Raw genomic sequence first — 22,703 nt, forward strand, 5'->3', positions numbered from 1 at the left:
AATGCTCATCTTGGACTTGGAGAGGATAAGATGTGTATTCAGATTCAGGATGAGAATGGACTTGGTTTTTATGCTAACTTTCTCTTATGTGTAAATAAACTTTGTTTCTAACATTTGGAGACACAAGTAGACTTACTTGACAGTGTTTGTTTGCGTGGAGAATGAGATTTGTAAAAGTTTGATGTTTAAAAATACAATGTTAACTGAAGCAAAAGAAACTATGTACATCTGCTTATTTTTGTAAGTAGAAAGAGTCTTGAGAAATTCCTGTTCCTAGCAAATATACTTTGGAGACAAAGAGAAAAGGAGGTTGTAGCAGCAAGCTAACCAGCAAGGAAAATCGGTTGACCATCTCAAGTAAGTCGTATCGTCAAAGAAGTGGAAGTTTACACACATACCTCACCACATTATTAAGTCATCCTAAGCATTAGAACTGTAGGGATGACTGTGTGAGCATGGATATGGATGTCCATTCAGTAAGGGGGTGCTACACAAAACTATGAAGATATCGCCAGTTCAGTCTAGTTAATCATGAGTGTAAATTAAGACTCAGAAGAATGGTGACAATATAAAATACACAACAGGAAATCTATGACCAAAGAAAGGCAGCCAACCATTCACGTTACATAAGACTCTGTGAGTGACAAACAGATACAGAAAAAAAGTTTGAGGATTTTGCTAATTTTGACACATATGTTTTTTTTGTCAGGATATCAGAATAAGAGATACTACGTTGTTATTATCAGCACCAGAACAACTTTCACTGTACCATTTTTAAGTTTAGAGGTGTTTACATATACTTATATTTGTATGAACTTAAAAGTGTTACTCTAACAGCAAATACTACATACAACATTTAAGGATGGTAGTTGTAAATACACATTAAATTAAAAAGATAACACACACAACAAAAAACATTTATATAATCTACTGCTTCAACTAATGAATAATCACATGAATAATTGCAGGTTCTGACACAGTTATCAAGCTGCCACACCTCAAGCAGTGGATCAGGAGCAATAATCAAATTTCAGCAGTAATTTTGACATTAGGCTAAGTCTCATTATCGATAGTTTACCTCAGTAATAAAAGTTTAACTGGGAGGAGACATCATTTTAGAAGTTGAAAATGATAAATATTCAAAATGTTTGAAGGGGAGCTGATTAAAAATATGTCACTGGCACTGACAATAGTGTGTCTGAACCTATGAGAAATGAATACAATTTTCTATTTTTTTATTTTTTTTTTCTTTGATTTCATGGTGTTTTCTTGTTGATTTCACTTTATTTTTGCCTTCCACTATTGACCCTGCTTCCTCAGGTTTCATCTTTCTTTTTAATTTTGTCGTTTTCTCCAATGTATTTTGTGTATTTTACTAGTTTTTTCACACATATTTTTATGTAATTTTTGTATTTTTTCAGGTTTTTATCCAGCACCATCGATCCTTACTCCTTCCATCTGCACAAATACCACCATCAATCCTTACTCCTTCCATCTGCACAAATACAGGAAAGTTTCCTTATCCCTAACCAGAAAACAGTCCCACATACTGTTCCTGCATTGTTGCCTAGCTCATAGAGTCTCTCCAAATGGCTTACCATTCAATTACCCATCTTCAGTTGCAGCCCCTCCTTCCACAATGACCTCTATCTGTTCAAATTCTGCCAGTGTAGCCCTCACCAACCTAGTTCTGCAAAACCATCTAAATCAGGACCAAATTCTGTAAAATTCTCCTGCTCTGCACTCCCAAATTCCTGCATACCATCTCTCATCCTGAACTCTGGCCCTCCTGGAACTAGAACAGCATGCACAATGCCAGCTCAAAACACATTCCAACCTGTTTCCTCCTACTCCTGTCTTTAACTGCCACTATTTACATCCTCTACAACAGCCTCCAAAACTCCCAAATCCCCTCACAGCCGACAAACTCTGCATCACAGACCTACTACATTCACCACACCCTCAGAAACTCCCAACGGCCACCATAAATAATCCAGAACCTAAACAGACCCAAAACACATTAATGAATCTTTCCTCCAAATGTCTTAGACCCACAGAAGTATCAGTCCTTTCCAAAGATCTTACATTTTGCCCCACTGGACTTGTTAAAGACCTCTCTGTCTCACATGACCTCCTGTGGAAATAGCTTTTCGCCATGAATCCTACATATCAGACTCAACCCAAAGCCAATGATGAATCCCGCCTGACTCAGTACACTCCTCCATCCAATGGTGATCCACCAGCACTGCCCAGAAATCACCCCTGTTAACACTCCTGAACTTCTCAACCTCAAACCTTGCTTTACCATCATTCCCCAAATCCCTCAACATTGAAGCTAACCTTACATCCACAGAAAGAATGCAGTCTATCACCTAAAAACTGATCTTGACCTTATAATCCTACCTGCTGACAAAGGCTCCACCACTGTGTGTTTGAACAGCAAGGATCACCTGGCAGAGGGACTCAGTCAGCTGTCATGTTCATCCACCAACAAACCTGGCCACAGTAACATCATTACAGATATGCAACAGGATCTCCATCCCAGAACTTCTCCCCTGAGTCTATCCTTCTCCTCATCCCTACCACTCCCCGCGCTCCTACCTTCCACATGCTTCTGAAAGTGCATAAAGCCAACCACCCAGGATGTCCTGTTGTGACCAGTTACTGAGAATCTCTCCTCTTGTGAACTAACACCTTCAGCCTATTACCTGTAACCTACCCTCCTGTATAAAAGACACAAACCAATTTCTCCATCAACTCTCCACAATTGCTGTTTCCTTACCACACTTGATGGCACCTCCTTCTACACTAACATCCCTAATGTCTACGGCCTTGCCACTGTTGAATACTACCTTTCCCAATGCCCAAATGACTTCAGACTTACAACCTCCTGCCTGCTCACCATGACCAACTGTGTTCTCACACAGCACCATCTTGTGCCAAACTATTCACGGGCCATCTAAATGAATCCCAAAACCCTCATCTGGTTCAGAGCCACTGATGGCATTTTCATGTTCTGCACTTAGGGTGAGGACATGCTATCCATATTCATCCAGAACCACGATGCCTTGTCCCCCATTTGTTTCACCTGGTCCTCCTTAACCCAATAAGCCACCTTCCTTGATGTTGACCTCCATCTAAAAGATGGCTGATTAGTACTTCATCCATATCAAATCTTGCAACCACCAGCAATACCTACTCTTCAATAGCTGCCACATATTCCATACCAAGAAGTCTCTTCCATACAGCCTGGCCACCTGCGGCTCACACAACTGTACTGATGAGCAGTCCATCTCTAAATATTGCACTGCAATGTCAAGCAACTCAACAGCGTATATTGCATGTAGCTGGTAACACTGTCATTACGCACTTACATTCAGCATGAAACAGTGTTTCGTTAAGAAGAATATTTATTTTGTGGCGTACAAGCAGTCACCAAAGTATTTTTAATAAAATTTTTAGTTCAACAAAGGTATCCCACATGATACAGTGGTCTCCCTGAAGCCTTCACAGATCAAAATTACCATCACAACCATGAACAGAAACAGATCTCCCATTCCCTGTCTCTCCAGTCACCTACCACCTGCCACACACACACTGTCTGGTCACAAAGGACCACTCCCCTTGTTACTTAGTACCAGCCATGACTAGAGCAACTAATCACATTCTCTGCTGGGGTTTCGACTACTTCTCATAAGGCCCTGCAATGAGGAATCCCACCCAGTATCCTTCCTACTCCTACCACAGTGGTATTCTGCCACCCATTGAACCTACACAATATCCTTGTCCAACCCTACTCTACTAATGCTTCCAATCCCTTGCCTCATAGCTCATTTCCCTGCAACAGACCTTTACGTAAGACATGTCCCTTGTTCCATACATCCACCCATGACCACCAACTCCAGTTCAACCACTGGTATCACCTATCCCATCAATATCAGGGCTACCTGTGGGCATGACAACTGACAAGCTGTCTACCTGCATGAATGGTCACTTACAAACTGTGGCCAAGAGATAGTTGGATCACAGAGTTGCTGAACATGCTACCCATCAAACAAGCTACACTTCAATGACTGCTCCACAGCCTGTACCATCTTGATACTTCTTACCAACACCATCTTTTCTGAATTGTGTGGGTAGGAATTCTCCCTGTAATATATCCTGTTTCCTTTCCTGCTCCCACTCCAACACTATACAGCCTTCTATTCCACCAGCACACCCACTTGTCTTTTTTGCCCTCTACTTCTATGTTCCCCACACCCATCAAACCATCTGACTGCATCTAGCAGCCCTACCTTTTTCCCACCACATCCTCCCATCCCACAAGCAGCACTACACCCTACCCAATCCCTACCCTGTTATTCATCCCTCTCCTCCTTACCCCCACCAGACACAGATTGCTTTTCCCATCAGGCAACACTGCTTGCAGTCCTGCCTGTTCGGGCAAAGACAGTGGTAATGTGTATGTGAATGCTCAAACACATAACAGTCTTTTTGTTGTGTCGTCTGTCTGCAACTTAACATCTCTATATAGCTGAGTCATTATCCATTCTTTTCATAATATTGTCAAGTTACAGAAATAAAAGCTTACAAAAGTTCCATTCCTGCAATGGATAAGATAAGATTAAAAGAAGATATTGAGAACAGTAATAGTATGGAAGATAGTAGTAGAGCTTATTGGGAACAAGAATGATATTAACAAGAATTGGGAACACAAATAATTGTACTTTTTGTCCTAATGCCCATACTAATACCTATAACCTTTTCCTCACAAAATATTATGATATTTCTCCCAGAAAAATCTGCAGTTGATAGTTGCCTACAGCGTGTAAGATAAAATTGCTCCTCATGACCAATCTTACATTTGTCTTCTTGGGTGTCATTGTCATACAACTTTTTGATTAATAGTAAAATTAAATATAATGTTACTTAAATTCTTGAAATACTTTCATGGGTACATGTAGAATAGACTGTAAGTCAATACTATAAATATAAATGACAAGGCTCCTGTACATTGTAAAAATAAGTTACTTACTCTTCTGTTAAGATTTCTTACATCCTGCTCCAAACTCTCAACCTCATGAGTGTGTGGTGTAAGATCAACTTGACCAGGATCAAGCAGACTGACATTAGGTGCAAGTTGGCTAGCAGTACTGTTAATATAAACAAGTCTCTGTGTTGTGAAGAAACTTGCTGCAGCTGACTGTAACATACAGATTAAAATAATATTTCAATGTTCTTTCATTCACATATAGCATCTTCTATTAATTATACAAATGGCAGATACGAGATATTAAATTTTAATTTTTTCAGGTTTTGCTATGAAAATTATTTTGACACATCGTATTACAACATGATGAATTTAAATAGTAACATTACTGCACACCACACAAACACAATCACACATGAAAACTTTTTAGCCTGCAATCGGTTCCACTTTACACCCTCTTTAGGTAATCTTAATGGAAGCAGGTTCAAAACTCTCTCACAGTAGAGCACAGCTTTACATTTATTTATATAGCATAGGTGCATAGCAAGGAGACATGGGACCTCCTCTTGTTAATGTTTCCTGAAGATACTGTAATGAGAAACTGATCAGTCAAAAAAGTTAATGCAACTATGACCACCAAGTGAGCAGTTTGAATGTACGTATTTTCCATGGTAACAAAATATTCAACATATCTTATAAATGAAGTACAGTATCAATAAGATGTTAGTGTACTGAATCTGTAAACTGTCACAAAGCAAGAAGACACATGCTGACAGTGTAAGATGAATTATCAGGTATATATTAATTGCAGAGGATATATGGGTGAAGTTTTGAAGATGAATGCAAAGAGACAGACAAATTGCAGATCACCAGCAAATTTTACTACTGAAGGTAAGAACACTGCAAACTATGATTCAAAATTGTGATTACAGATGAGACATCAATGACTATAGCAAAAATATACCATTATTATGAATCAGGTGCACCTAATAATCAAATACATATAGGATATATACAGCAGACAAAGGAAATATTAATGGACCATAGTGGACAAAGCATACATCTCAAGAATGGCTAAGCCTCAATTGCAGATGAGATAAAATTTTATTATGAATAACTAAAAAACTATGCAGATGTGACATCCAGAAAAGATAGAATAATTTGAAGTGGTAGAATGCAAATGAAACAAGGAATTTCTTCTTAAAACTCAAACTACAGAGTCTGAACCAGAACAATGACAAAGAAAGTCTAACATTAATATCAACAATACTTTGTACAGTGAAAAAGCTTTTCAGTGATGCAAAATCATTTCCTGACTAATCTCTCGAAAGCAAATGATTCTTTCTTAAAAGTGAAAGCTTATAAAAAATACATTAGTCAGAAAAGGCATGAATGAGCACACATTATAACTGAACATCACTACAGTTTAAGATTTGTAATGACATATTGTGAACCTCTACAATTTTATATACACTTCTTATTAACAATTTGTGTAACTTTTATAAGACTGACCTCAAATTCAATAACATATGGTTCTATAACTTCAGTCAGGTGGTCTGTTACATCCAGCAGATTATGGATGCAGCTGTCACACTCAAAGCACCCTTGATTTTCAATAAGGACCCAACGATATCTGCACTGGTCACACTTTTCTCCTATTACACCAGGTAAACACTGGCACTGTCCTGTCAGTGGATCACATCCAAAACCAACAGAATATTCAGTGTTGCATCCACATGCTGCAATGTAAGGCATCTGATATTAGCATTTCCCAAACCACATATTTTCAATCTAAATTAGTTAAAATGTGGAAACAGCTTGGACTGTGACACAAAAATGAAGGCAAAATACCAAAATTTTGAAGATTTCATTTATCAGGAAAGATACAGAGCAAGAAAAAATTGGAAACAGTGAAAAAGTTAGAAAAACTGAAAAACTGAAGGTTATAGAACCCACAGTTAAGGAAAATGTATCAGCCAAACAAGAAGGCTGCAGAGACTTTCCTACTCAGAATACCTCTGTTTAATGTGTAGTCTGAATGACTTTTCTATTAGAACTTCCACATTTTTCTTTTTTTCTCCTTTCATCCTTCTGTATCCCCTCAACATAATAAACTCAGAAACTTGAATTGCTGTTATTATTTTTTTCTGTAGTTTCTCCATTTACCCCTTCCTTCATCACTCCAGTCTGTTTTCTTATTGGTTATACACAGCTTACAATGACTTCCTAAACCTGTGTCATCCTCTCCATCTCAGACTAGCAATTAAACCCAACATCCTCAATCAGTTTCCAGTGAGCCTTAGTGAACAGTGTTCTCACCTTAAAATGGTGGTCCACTGATATATAGTGTCAAGACAACTATTTTATCTGACTGAAGATCCAATAAGAATATAATAATGATGTATTATCAGTGAGAAGTGTTAACTTGAATAGGTATATCACACTTCTGTATGAATAGTAAGTAGTCAAAAACCAACGGTTGATCACCAATTGGTTTTTTGTGAAATGCAAAAGCAGGAGGGACACCCACACATCCAGTAGTTTGTTTTCATCCATTTTGCAGGAATGTCAGGGCCTGTATAAACACTTTTTGCCCAGAAATGTATTGCCGCAAACATTGCCATACAACAGTGACCAGTAATGTTGCTGATCATGTGGTTGCAATCCATGACACCAGCAACACTTCTAGGCAATACTCTTGCCAATATGTAATTTCTACAGGCTCTCTACACTTCTCTTAATGTTCACCATTCTACTTGTCCTTATTGGTTTTGCCAAAGATGTATTTTACCCTAAAAGAATACAAGCGATGTTTCCAATAAAAAGTGCCTAAACAGTAGGTCTGAAACATCTTGTACATAAACATGCTTCTGTCAAGTTAAGTAATTATCTTTTTCCCCACTAAGTGCTGAAATATTGCCTCAGAATAATATAATACACAGACAAATTGATTATACATCTAATCCTATGAAATTAAAACTCCATTCCTGGTGTACGGGAAAGATGACTAACAAAATAAATAGCAAAGTACCCTTAATCAATTATTTAACTATTTTTAAAACTGCATTCCAAAACTGTAAGTATTTATTTTATTGCTAAGAAGTGAATACTGGATCATGAGTAGATAAGAAAATATATAAATCTGTACGAAGTCTATGGATAAATAAATGCTACTGACCAATAAACAGCAGGTTTATAAACAGTCTTTAGAGTTTTCTTCTGGATCATTTTAGTTTTACATTTTGATATGACTGAAATAAAGGTAACATTCAGCTTACAAATGCATCCAGACGCTGAATAGTTCCAGAAACCAGGGGTGCAGCGGTCACATGTTCTTCCACTGACTCCGGGACTGCAACGGCAGGCACCAGATACATCATCACACTGAGTACTCTCTGATGCTTCTTGACAGTCACATGCTCTGCAACCCTTGAACAGACAAATTTAAAATTAATGACGGGCTCTTAAAACAGCGCGGTAAAAGCTAAACCTAAAGGAGACTATGCAATATTTCACTTTTCAACAAAATGTCAAAGTTGCCAAAAAATCCAAAAAAGAAATTAAGCATCTCTGAATTCCATAATATACTTTTACAGTGCAATCCATTTTATTGGAAAATAATAGGGACAAGATTTGTAATGGGAAATGCTAACCTCATTTTTCATCACCACCATTACGGAGGCATGTTGGCTCAGACAAATGAGAATGGCCAATGAATGTAGTGAGAGGCAAGGTCATCATAATGGCCAAAAGAATTTGTGTTTAGAGTGTGCAATGAGTGCACCACGTGCAGTGACTTGCAATGAAATGTGAATAAATAGTGGAACAATAGTTTTGGAATTAACTGACCACTAAGTAATTATATGCCTGGATATTTGTTAACTTTTATTTATGTTTTATTGTTGTATTATGCTGATATGTCTAATATAACTGTAAAATTCAGTAGACAAATAAAGAGCAAAATGACTGGCAGTGTTATGGCAAGCAGCAGGAGAACAAAATGGCACCAAATAAGGAGAACACCACTCCAAATCCTGGATCAGGAAACACACAGTATGCAGGAAAAGATTAGGCATTTATAATGAATTTATAGTCTACATCCAAGTGTGGAGACATTATGACTGAAATGTATATTTTACATTTAATCTTGATTCTGACAGCTGAGTAATTTTTTCACTTGTACATTGCATTTATTGTTACAAGATACAGTACTTTCATAAGGGTTTTTGTGATGTTTGTTGTGAATGAAGTTTACACAGAAGAAGCACTGCAGATTATAAGTTATTTCTGCAAAACAGAACGCACTGAACTTCTGCAAATACTTCTTCCACTCACCTTCCCTATGATGCATACAATTTACAAACTTATTAAACTACACAGCTGCGAGATCAAGCCCAGTGATCACACAATGCAGCTTCATTCTCTTCTTAAAGTGCTGCTACATGGCAGTGCTCAAGAAGCAGTTGATGAGTACACTATACTGCTGGCCATTAGTACTGAAGATCAGGTACAGACCTTTCATGTGGCAGCTTGGCAACTGATTGCTCAGTTGTGGAGACACACTATATAATCTGCAAGCTATCCATATTTCATGAATCATTGTCACATAGCTCTCTGTTTCTGATTGCTGTATTACCACCAAAAGAATTGCCAAATGTCTACATGTACTGATTATTTATTCCGATTGCTCACAAAAAATATCTTTCTCATTATATCTACTTTGGTTTCATATAACACATATCCCATAGCAGACAAATGAATTGTAAATTTTCCTTACCATCATGCACTTTACAACATGGTTAAAGTATTCCAGCAACAATTAAAACAATTATCTTTATCTTCCACTCAAATGTTCAAAAAATGCCCTTACCTGATGAAAGAATTTCATTTCTAGTTCAAAGATAAACCAGCAAGACAGTCTGCAAGACACCTATAATTATACACTCCTGGAAATTGAAATAAGAACACCGTGAATTCATTGTCCCAGGAAGGGGAAACTTTATTGACACATACCTGGAGTCAGATACATCACATGATCACACTGACAGAACCACAGGCACATAGACACAGGCAACAGAGCATGCACAATGTCGGCACTAGTACAGTGCATATCCACCTTTCGCAGCAATGCAGGCTGCTATTCTCCCATGGAGACGATCGTAGAGATGCTGGATGTAGTCCTGTGGAACGCCTTGCCATGCCATTTCCACCTGGCACCTCAGTTGGACCAGCGTTCGTGCTGGACGTGCAGACCGCGTGAGACGACGCTTCATCCAGTCCCAAACATGCTCAATGGGGGACAGATCTGGAGATCTTGCTGGCCAGAGTAGTTGACTTACACCTTCTAGAGCACGTTGGGTGGCACGGGATACATGCGGACGTGCATTGTCCTGTTGGAACAGCAAGTTCCCTTGCCGGTCTAGGAATGGTAGAACGATGGGTTCGATGACGGTTTGGATGTACCGTGCACTATTCAGTGTCCCCTCGACGATCACCAGTGGTGTACGGCCAGTGTAGGAGATCGCTCCCCACACCATGATGCCGGGTGTTGGCCCTGTGTGCCTCGGTCGTATGCAGTCCTGATTGTGGCGCTCACCTGCACGGCGCCAAACACGCATACGACCATCATTGGCACCAAGGCAGAAGCGACTCTCATCGCTGAAGACGACACGTCTCCATTCGTCCCTCCATTCACGCCTGTCGCGACACCACTGGAGGCGGGCTGCACGATGTTGGGGCGTGAGCGGAAGACGGCCTAACGGTGTGCAGGACCGTAGCCCAGCTTCATGGAGACGGTTGCGAATGGTCCTCACCGATACCCCAGGAGCAACAGTGTCCCTAATTTGCTGGGAAGTGGCGGTGCGGTCCCCTACGGCACTGCGTAGGATCCTACGGTCTTGGCGTGCATCCGTGCGTCGCTGCGGTCCGGTCCCAGGTCGACGGGCACATGCACCTTCCGCCGACCACTGGCGACAACATCGATGTACTGTGGAGACCTCACGCCCCACGTGTTGAGCAATTTGGCGGTACGTCCATCCGGCCTCCCACATGTCCACTATACGCCCTCGCTCAAAGTCCGTCAACTGCACATACGATTCACGTCCACGCTGTCGCGGCATGCTACCAGTGTTAAAGACTGCGATGGAGCTCCGTATGCCACGGCAAACTGGCTGACACTGACGGCGGCGGTGCACAAATGCTGCGCAGCTAGCGCCATTCGACGGCCAACACCGCGGTTCCTGGTGTGTCCGCTGTGCCGTGCGTGTGATCATTGCTTGTACAGCCCTCTCGCAGTGTCCGGAGCAAGTATGGTGGGTCTGACACACCGGTGTCAATGTGTTCTTTTTTCCATTTCCAGGAGTGTAACTCTTCTTTACTGTTGCATTCCCCCCCCCCCCCCCCCCCCTCCAAAATTCATCAGACAGACTGGTGTTTATATTAATTCAGTTTCTGTATGACTAGATATATCTCCATTACTTAACTGTATGGCTAGATCTATCTCCATTACTCAACAAAACCAACAATCAATCAGTATCAGATTCTCTATCATTCTTTACCCAAACAAATTGTACTTCATGAAGATGATTTCAGCAATGATTACTCGAAGGAGACCTCCAAACATATTTCTTTGAAAATTGCATTTATGTTGATAGGTTTTAGATTACACACACTACAGGGCTATTACAAATGAGTGAAGCGATTTCATAAATTCACTGTAGCTCCATTCATTGACATATGGTCACGACACACTACAGATACATAGAAAAACTCATAAAGTTTTGTTCGGCTGAAGCCGCACTTCAGGTTTCTGCCGTCAGAGCGCTTGAGAGCGCAGTGAGACAAAATAGCGACAGGAGCCGAGAAAGCGTATGTCGTGCTTGAAATGCACTCACATCAGTCAGTCATAACAGTGCAACGACACTTCAGGACGAAGTTCAACAAAGATCCACCAACTACTAACTCCATTCGGCGATGGTATGCGCAGTTTAAAGCTTGTGGATGCCTCTGTAAGGGAAAATCAACGGGTCAGCCTGCAGTGAGCGAATAAACGGTTGAACGCGTGTGGGCAAGATTCACGCGTAGCCCGCGGAAAATTGGCTCATGCCACAACTGGAGACCGACAGCGCCGACTTCATCTTTCAACAAGATGGTGCTCCACCACACTTCCATCATGATGTTCGGCATTTCTTAAACAGGAGATTGGAAAACCGATGGATCGGTCGTGGTGGAGATCATGATCAGCAATTCGTGTCATGGCCTCCACGCTCTCCCGACTTAACCCCATGCGATTTCTTTCTGTGGAGTTATGTGAAAGATTCAGTGTTTAAACCTCCTCTACCAAGAAACGTGCCAGAACTGTGAGCTCGCATCAACGATGCTTTCGAACTCATTGATGGGGATATGCTGCGCCGAGTGTGGGAGAAACTTGATTATCGGCTTGATGTCTGCCGAATCACTAAAGGGGGACATATCGAACATTTGTGAATGCCTAAAAAACTTTTTGAGTTTTTGTATGTGTGTGCAAAGCATTGTGAAAATATCTCAAATAATAAAGTTATTGTAGAGCTGTGAAACCGCTTCGATCATTTGTAATAACCCTGTACAATATGTATCTTCATAGATTTGTCTTCAATAATCATCGTTATGAGCCTAAATCAATTGCGCCTGCATTTTTTCTGTGATTTCCTCGGTTTGCCTAAATTCACTATATCCATAAATGGCTTTCTGCATTATGTCATATAACTTTCTCAGTTACTATCAAAAAAGAAAAACAATTTAACTAGAATTTTCCTGTGCAACGCATGAGTCTGCCCTTACAATGGTGTACTTCTCACACATATTTGCTGTTAACAATGTGTGCTGCACATTTTCATGGGGTGGACTTCAATTAAGTAACAAAAGATAACTTGTAGCTAAACATTATTCTGTATATCCACACTAAATAAAATAGACAACAACATAGCGTACCTCACAAGTTGAAAAACCAAAATGATCAGCAGCACAACTCTCACACTTTTCTCCTATTACATTTTCATGGCATACACATTTCCCAGTAAAACTGTCACACTCCTTTGTTCCACATTTATCACAGTCACAACCTGTGGAAAAAATATTCAATCTTTAAAGGCTCTATAAATTTGTCATTCATATAACACATGAATACAAAAAATGATTCAAATGGCTCTGAGCACTATGGGACTTAACATCTGTGGTCATCAGTCCCCTAGAACTTAGAACTACTTAAACCTAACTAACCTAAGAACATCACACACATCCATGCCCGAGGCAGGATTCGAACCTGCGACCGTAGCGGTCACGCAGTTCCAGACTGAAGTGCCTACAACTGCACAGCCACACCAGCAGGCACATGAATACATCTATAGCAGACTTCATCTAGTGATAAAGATACCTCCATTATAGCATTGTGAATGACGTTTTTTAAGAATTTGTTGCTGAAGATAATGTAAACTCTTTTAAAAACCTGAAAATATTAGCATAGCCTGTAAATTATTTTATTAGATGACATTTTCACCATCTTTCATGGGTTCTTTTGCTCCTTTGCAGAGGTGCATCTAAATGCTGTGATTACTCATATGCAATATTACTAATATCTTACATGTTTTTATCACACACATTTTTATAACATGAATATTCTAGGAGGACAACAATAAACAGAAATGTGCAGTGAAGCAATTTTTTAGCTGAAGCTGATTGACATATGGCACACAGATACATTATTTTGTGTCATTATCAGTTTCTACTTCCCACACATCAATCAGCTACAAGGAAGTGGCTGCTTTTCCATACAAATAAACTGTTTCTTTCTGTGACTCTGGCATTTCCTTCTCAAGTGGTTGCAGTAATTTTCATCATTTAAGTTGCACCTACTAGAATTTACAGATAAGTATATTTCAGCCATTCTGCCCTATAATGATTGCTCTAAACTTCTCTGTCTGAATTAACAAGAACATTTCCCTCCACTTCACATTTTCCTCATATATTTCTCCTGTATTTACATTTCAGTAATTTCATCCATACCTATCTTACTAATATTCCTTTCCTTTTTGTCAGTCTCTTTTACCAGTTGCTGAATTTTTTTTGCTTCTTTTTTACCTGCCTTTCAGACCTTTCAATTTCTTGCACATAACTGTTAGTTTAATGGTTCTAGTTTGCCTTTGTGGTAACTGTTTTCTCTTATTTCAGTGAAATAAGTGTTGAAGTTATAATCAGCTGAAATAAGTCTTGCACTACTCTATATCACTAGCAATAGGGTAAAAATTTTCTGTCATATATTTTAATGTAAAAACTGAGGGGATGTTGAGAGTATGGGTATTTCTTCTCCAACACATATAACTGCTTGCTCATGTGGTAGTTTCAACAGGCAGCATATAATAGGAAAACATTAGGTCAGAACCTCAGTAATAAACTTTTGTGTACAAAGATGTGTGTGGTAGTGAGGAAGAAAGAATGTATGTCAGTAGAGAACTTTATCATATTTTACAAATGGAGAATAAAATAAATAAAAATGACAGGACAGTTTGTATGGGTGTAAAGTAAGTGATTCTCCTCCTTCATCAAACACAGAATAGTTCATATGTTGCTTGTTGGGGATAACTAATAAATACCAGTGTGTGTGTGTGTGTGTGTGTGTGTGTGTGTGTGTGTGTGTGTGTGTGTGTGTGTGTGTTTTCTGCTTAAGAAGAAGGCATTTTGTTGTGCTAGCTTGAGGATCTTGATCTGTAACTGATCATGTACAATGGCTAATAAAAAGTAATTCTGCTAATGAAAGGTACTTTTGTTTTGAGAGAAAGTTATACATGATCAGATGGTAACCTGATTAGGTCAGAGATATGATTACTGATTCACAAGTTGAAAGCAGGAGTTAATTGGAATGTTTCAGGAGAGTAACATTTATTATACCAACAAAATGAAGATACTGCATCAGGAACAAATAACAGTGGATACATAATTAGCTTCAGAATAAGAAAGTTAAGGAATATGGAATAAGAACAAAGCTTCATCACTAACATAACAAATTTGCTTCATTACTTCAACTTGTGAGGGTCTCAGCTGTTGTGCTGGATGGTGTTGTGGTAACTGCACAATACTTCAATTAGGCTGCTTGTAATCTTCAGGTGCAACTGTGGGTATCTGTAGCAGCTCACCAGATTACACACTCATTTGATAGAAAATTGCAGGCATCAGGAAGTTGGTGCTATAACATCATTGCAAGGGTACACTGACATCCAGTCCCCTGCCAGAGAAATGAGCCACAGATAACATGTGTACAGTGTGGGAATGGCTATCCACAATCTACAAAACCCAGAAAATGCGTATGGGAAAGCTATTGGTACCCGAACTAGCTGCCGTGGCTTTGAACTTCCATCATTGTGATCTTGTTGAATTTGTTTCCCTCTATGACCAATAATGCCTTAGTGCTGCCAAAACTGGTTCCCACACATTGCTAAGCTCAAATTCTATGCGTCTCCTGAGTGGGTCATTTTATACACACATTTCAACTCCTTCTTTATTGATGGAATTGCATCAGGTAGAGGCAGACTAGAGGATCTTTGTCACTTTGAAGCTCTTTCCTTGCCCCATATCTATACAGCAACCAGCAACAGCAGATTATTTGGTCTCAACTAGTCTGGTATGATGCCTGTGTTCATCACATCTGTCTTTAAGTGTGCAACATGTCTCATTAATGTATGATTTTCCACAACAGCACAGCATCTTGTGAATTTCTGGTGTTCTTAGACTGAAGTTATCTTTTGTAGAGACTAACATCATTTGCACTCATGCCTTCTTCTGTTCCACAGTTCCTGAAGAGCCGCTACAGATGACTGCATTTTGTGATGTCCATGTAAAATGCACATCCTTCATCATCTTCATAGTGAAAAACTGTGTTACAATCATGTATTAGTGGGAATACATTTAAATGAAGAAAGATATACCTTACTTAAGTATGTTGTCTCTCAATTCTTCTCCAGTTTTTTCCCCCCCTGTTGGGGCAGCTGGTAAGTAGACAGTACTGCTGTAGCCATATATTATTTATTTAGTAGTAAGATAAAATTCTAAGTAACTGTTATTCTGGTTGCGATTAGTAAATTACACACTGCTTTTATTCCTGAATTTAGAGATAGGAGGGTAATATATTCCTGATCATCGTTCATCCCCTTAATCATTTTATGTAGATTGGTAGTCTCTTTGTCATTTATTGAGAGAGTAGGGGTACATAACATCAGTTCTCAGTCTTGTCCTCAATGCAACAATATTAACACTGAACAGTAATTAACAGGTAATCAACTTTCTCAGATACACTACACTTGAGGTAATGGTATTAAGTTAGGAAAGAACAGTATAATTAAATACAGCCTATAACATTTGAAATAAAATCACAAATTTTGCAATTCTTATGTCATAGCTGACAATAGGCAAATAAAAGCAAAACCACTCATTAATTAAAAGTCCTGAATGTATCATTCTAGTGGATAGTGAATTTCATCTACATGCCGGATCAAAGTGTAGAAATGCCATATCCAGCCAAATAAAACACTCACTTCGACAGTCTTTTAGATCTACTGCATCCCCAAAGAATCCTGGTGCACACAAGTTACAAGCTTCTCCATAAGTATTATTGAGGCAACGAAGACATTTCCCTGTAATAGAATCACATGCACCAGGGTCATCTGGGTTGATGTTACCACTGCATGAACAAGGCTGGCAGGTTTCACCTACAGGAAGTAAGAAAAAGAGATTGTGATACATTGTTCATTGGAGTAAACAGTAGCAAAGACAATTCCGTGTTATAAAGTTAAAAAAAAAAAAGTTCCACTTGCCCCTTTCTTGTGGTCTTCCAAAATAACCAGCAGCACAGTATTCACATCTGGCTCCATAATAACCAGGAATGCAGTCACAACTAATTTCTTCACCATCAGCACTTACTTCACATCCTGTTGCAAAGCTGCAAGAAAGAAAGAAGTAGAACATATTACCCTGGTATATGATACAATACTTCAAATTTGTGCAATGGTGAACTAATTTAGTACAGAAACCCAATTTCAGAATTAGTCAAACCACTTTTGTCATAACAGCCAATCAAAACCATCAGAGTGACACCCTTACCTGTCAGAATTAACTGGGTTTCTGAATACTACACACCATACGAGATACACAAGAGAGGGTGTCCAAAGAGTTATGCATTTCACACAGTTTCGTTTAGCCAGCAGGAGAGTGTCATTGAGATACTCAGTTAATTCACATAGCAAGCCCTATGAGACAGATGTTGTGGATCTTGCTCTTTGAGTACACATATTCTATGAAGGGTCAACTTAATTACTACTTCCTCCCAAAAATGTATCATGAAGTGATCATGAAGGTAAGATCAGAAAAAATGGAGCTTTAAATGTAGAGGTAGATGAAAAAACATTTTTAATTTGCACCTGCTCATTATCATACATGTGATTTCCTATAATGTGATCATTCTACATGAAATATGGTTAACGCTCATTAATTATGAGTTTAATGTTATATATCATAAAATTAACTGCTAGCTGCAAGTCTGAGAAATTCTTGAGATGTTATCTGTCAAAGACACCATGCACGCACATTTTAAATCACTGCAGACCCTTCAATTTTTCCATGTCTTTTTTTTACTGGATAGTTGAGCTGCTTAACCACTCTCGATATGAAGGCTATACTGATTGGTCATCTTGCACAAATTTGTTACTCTAAATTTGTAGGCATGATCAAACCAGATGTTGTTGGACATATTTATGTCTGAAGAAAATATAACAAGGACATTTTTAGAACAAATATTATTTAATAAAGTATTTCCTTTTGTTCTAAAAAATGAACTGAAGATACCATATTTAATATCCCTGTTTCTTTTGTTCACAATGGAGACTTTTGCTTCAGATTAAAAGGTATGGCCATCACTTGTTCAATTGACAACCTGTAGTTCAAATCTGCAATCTTCAGAATCACATGCCACTTCTTATTACAACATTAAAAATTATCACTTTCCTTGCTAACCAACAGTTGGACATGCAAATTTATATGTCAGTGCATCACACACAGTGGGATACACCACTGGCTACAAGCAAAAGGTAAAAGGCCAACAGAAAAGCTAATATATTTGAAGTGAACTGTGTATATCACTTACAGGAGTAAAATGAGGAAATCCACTAATTCACTTGTAGATGATTGCTAAGTCTTGCATAGACACAAGTGACACATCAAAAAAATCACACTGGCTTCTGAAGTTACTCTCTCTCTCTCTCTCTCTCTCTCTCTCTCTCTCTCTCTCATACACACACACACACACACACACACACACACACACACAAACACACACACACACACAACACAAGTTTATTGACGAAACAAATATACTAATAAGGAGTCCAAACCCATCTATACCCAACACAGAAGAGGCTTACAACTGGTTCACAGTAATCAGCTTAACCGTGATCTTACAAAAACTTATACTGTATTGTGCAATTTTCAACAAACAAGAATGACTTATATGTACCAGAAGTAAAGATCAATGGCATATACTGTGTGAGGCACCAGGTGTGAAGTATATAAACATCCATCTGGATAACAAACAACGATGGCACCAGCATACAGTTAAATAAAGAAAAACTAATTCTGCAAATTTTGCACTTCAATTAATCTCTGATTATGTTGACCTGTAGATAGGATTGCTTGGACTGAATGGCTAATCTAATCAGACAATTCGGCTAGAGTCAAAAATTTATTTATTCTAGAAAACTGTGAAATGAGAGTAAGATGTAAAGTTAAGAAATAAGCATTTTGCAGAAGATTCTTCACAGGTTTTAGAATCCCTAATTTCATAAGTCAATACTTTCCCTCCCTCACTGCATTACAGTGTATTATTATATATTAAGGACAAACTGTGAAATTCACAACCACAACAGCAGAATTGAAGACAATTTGGATGTAAGTATGCATCATCATGTAGTTTTCAGAATGAAGTTTTATATTCCATCATAAAAGTCTTTAAGAAGTTGCGAGCATATTATGATACAGAACAACTTAATAACCCACAAACACTGACAAACCGAAACATTATGACCATCGCACACCATGAGATTTAATTAAGCCTGGTGGCACTGTGGGCACACAACAAAGTAAGGAAATTATACTAGCAGAGCTAAGTCAAATGAGGAATCATTCTAGTGATCTCGGTCACAAATGGTGAAATCCAGTGACGTGTGACCTTGACAAAGAGCAGGATATCATGGCCCCCCACCTGGTAAAGGGAATCTCAGAAACGGTGAAACTAGTTGGCTATTCATGTGCTACTGTTGTGAGAGTCTATGGAAAGACACTGAAGGGCAGTTACAACCTGACTAGGCAACAAGGCATTGGATGTCCAAGCTCCATCACAGAACATGGAGATTTCCTGCTCTGTAAAGCAGCAAAAGTGCCACTGTTGCAGTCTGGTGGGGGCAATGTTATGCAAGGGGAGAACATTCATGGCAGCTGTGGACTACATTAGCATCATCGTGGACCACTTGAACCCTTTCATGCCTGATGTTTTCCTCAACAGGATAATTTTCCATCACACAAGGCCATAATTGAAGAGCATGATAGTGAATTCACATTGATGTCCTAACCACCACATTCACATGATCTGAACCACATGGAATACATATGGGATGATGTTGGGTGCCAGCTCCACACCCAACAACCATTGGCCCATAATTGACATGCACTGCATGAGCTGTCCATGGACATATAATGTCACATTTCTGCAAACCTACTAAAGACTTGTCAAATACATGTCATACGAAATTGTGTTCTAAAGCTGTGTTCCAAAGGATGTTATTAAGCATGCAATCAGAATGTTTTGGCTCATCAATGTACACACAGAACTAGAGTAAAAGAATAACTGATTAACAACTTCTATGATTTATCAACATTTAAGACACAGGAATGTAGATTACAGTATATTCTGTTGTTCTGTAAAATTAGTTCCAACTTTACCACTATATAAGGTGTCCAAGAAGGAATGGTCAATATTCAGGGATGCAACAGAAACATTTAAAGCAAAAAACTTCATATGGACTATGTTCTATTCTGAGTGGTTTCACATTTAATTACATTGTTATTATTTTCTGTATTATTCAATATAATGTCAAAATAAGAAAAGATAGTTGCTACTCACCATATAGCAGAGATGCTGACTCACAGACAGGCACAACAAAAAGACTGTCCGAAAGTGATCTTTCTGCCAACAAGGCCTTTGTCGGGAATAGACAACACAACACCACACACACAAACACACACACACACACACACACAGAGGCAAACTCAACTCACACACACGTGACCACAGTCTCCAGCTGCTGAGGCCAAACTGTGAGCAGCAGTGCATGGTGGGAAAAGCAACTGTGTGGTGGAACTAAGGAGGAGGCTGGAGTGGGGCAGGGTGGGAATAGCAGGGTAAAGGGTGGAGGACAGTAAAGTGCTGTTTGTGGGAGCATGGGAGCATTTAGGGACGAGGTGGAGAGAGGGTAGCACAGCTAAGCACATTCGGGAGATTAAGCAGAAGGCAGGGAGGGGGGAGGTAACAGAAAACGAGGGAAGTGAAAAGGCTGTGGTTTATTGGTGGAATAGCGGATTATATGGTGCTGGCATGGGAACAGGGAAAGGGCTAGATGGGTAGGACAATGACTAATGAAGGCTGAGGCTAGGAGGAAAATTCAGGGTGTATATGTGGACAATGAAAAAAAATTCCCAAATTTTGCAATTAAAAATACACTTCTTCCCTGCCGGAAATACACTTTTTCCAAGATAAGTGACAGTATACTTTCCCTCGGGACAGTAAAACTTATCAATCTTACGAATGGTTAAAGTTTTATACACCAGAGTAAAGCATTCCAGCACTTTAAAAAACATAACACAGAAAAAAGTATAAATTTGAATTCCACCGAACACAGCACATTAGTTTCCGAAGCATTGAAATCGAGATTGTGATGTGCCATTGTACACCAATCTTAGCTCATATCACGTGATCTCACCAGCAGATGAAAGCAGATATTCAGAGCTTAGGATACATGATGTAGTCAGTCAATAGCAACATCACTGTTACATAGTGCGAACACACAAATAGGAAAAGTTAATGGTTTGAAATAATATACATAATGTACATAAAGGATACATGTAATATTGGTCAGTTTTTGCATTTGTTACACTTTAAGATACATAACACAAATGTGCCAGTAAAATTTTAAATAATGAATAAATGACTGGTCTTTTGGGCTTGAAATTCTTCTAAGCAGCGGGTCCTAAAAGTGTTAAGTTTTAAATGAGAGTCAAACAATCTGTGATTCAAGAAATTCATCCAACATTCTTGCACGTAACATAATTCATCTTGTGTAAAAGGAAATTTACTTTGAAACTAATGCTTCTCAAACCACCATTTGTAATATTTTCCTGTGACCTGTTAGAAACAGGTTCATTCCAGCAGCTGCCAGAGAGCATAAGAAAACAGGCATTACTGTGCATGTGGAACTACAATGCTGCAGGAAGCCCATAGGTTCATATGTATAAATTGACTGCCTCTGCGTAAAAGATTAATAAAAGTCAAATTTTTTTAGCAAACTGACAAAAATTATTTCATTGTTCTGCAAGGCACTTAATGCTTGACACCAAAAAACTGGAAATAAAATAAAATCAGAAAACAAATTAATAACATATTTTAGTTTTCCAGAATTATGTGAATGTATTTTAATTCACTTGATAGCTCCAGGCCACAGAAATCCTTTTTGTTTTCATTTGACATGAAGAGGAAACAGAAAAATCATTACCAGCCACACTTAAATAGCCAGAAGGGGGAGAAGGTACTGCTCATATGTGACTCAACTATGCACGGGTGTGAGCCTGCTGGAAAGTGCTCAAAAGAACCTCACCCAAACAATTGTGACGTCATGCTCATCGGAAGCAGTTTGTTGTTATGAAGTATTGTGAAGTCTTCATCCTAAAGCCTTTGATACATTTTGCTGTTGACAGACATCAGACTATCGGTTCTTACCCACCAAAATTACAAAATTTTAACTGAAAACTAAAACACTGATAAATTCCCAGAATTCCAAAAAATTCCCAGGTTTTTCCTGGTTGTCTTGGAGCGTATACACCCTGAAAATTACATAGCCGTATCACATTCAGTTCCAAGTACTATAATACATGCTATATTAAGGATATTAGGGATTCAGCTGAGTCACAAAATATGACAGGTGGATGATGTGCTTGGCAAATGTGTACTGTTATTTAGACAGCACAGACAACCACTAATTCAAGAACAACAAAGAGGAGTTCATCAGCTGGGACAAATTCCACATCAGACTGAAGAAAACAGTTGGTGACAGTCAGCAGCAAGTCTGCTTAAGTGGAAGAACAATTGAGGAACATAGCCCAATGTCCTTTAGGAATGTCTGTTCATTGTGCATGCTTCAAAAGGTTGTGTGTGTCACACTTGGGTTAAGAATATTATTTGTTTCTACATATTTATCACTGTCTGCATGAGAATATTTAGTTATAATTTGTTTCAGAAATTAGATTTTTTTTCCACCAGCAAGCACATGACATTGTTAACTGTATATTTTAGAAGTTAAACATGTAATTATTTTCAGTGTAACATATGACAAGTTGACAATCTTAGGTGCAGTTCATTGCTTTTAGG

General features: G+C 38.8%; 1 protein-coding gene across 1 annotated transcript in view; it reads right to left on the reverse strand.

The window, feature by feature from the left end:
• The window catches only part of LOC126188961 (laminin subunit alpha), a 364,582-nt gene that overhangs the window by 134,712 nt on the left and 207,167 nt on the right, over window positions 1–22,703 (reverse strand). The window contains exons 29-34 of the mRNA XM_049930722.1: window positions 16,831–16,955; window positions 16,552–16,725; window positions 12,959–13,089; window positions 8,269–8,419; window positions 6,503–6,729; window positions 5,036–5,203 (exon numbers count right to left, since the gene is read on the reverse strand). Coding sequence (XP_049786679.1) covers window positions 5,036–5,203; window positions 6,503–6,729; window positions 8,269–8,419; window positions 12,959–13,089; window positions 16,552–16,725; window positions 16,831–16,955 — 976 coding nt within the window. The remainder of the gene's footprint in view (window positions 1–5,035; window positions 5,204–6,502; window positions 6,730–8,268; window positions 8,420–12,958; window positions 13,090–16,551; window positions 16,726–16,830; window positions 16,956–22,703) is intronic.

Source organism: Schistocerca cancellata, chromosome 5, assembly GCF_023864275.1.
Source record: "Schistocerca cancellata isolate TAMUIC-IGC-003103 chromosome 5, iqSchCanc2.1, whole genome shotgun sequence".
Classification (NCBI taxonomy): Eukaryota; Metazoa; Arthropoda; class Insecta; order Orthoptera; family Acrididae; genus Schistocerca; species Schistocerca cancellata.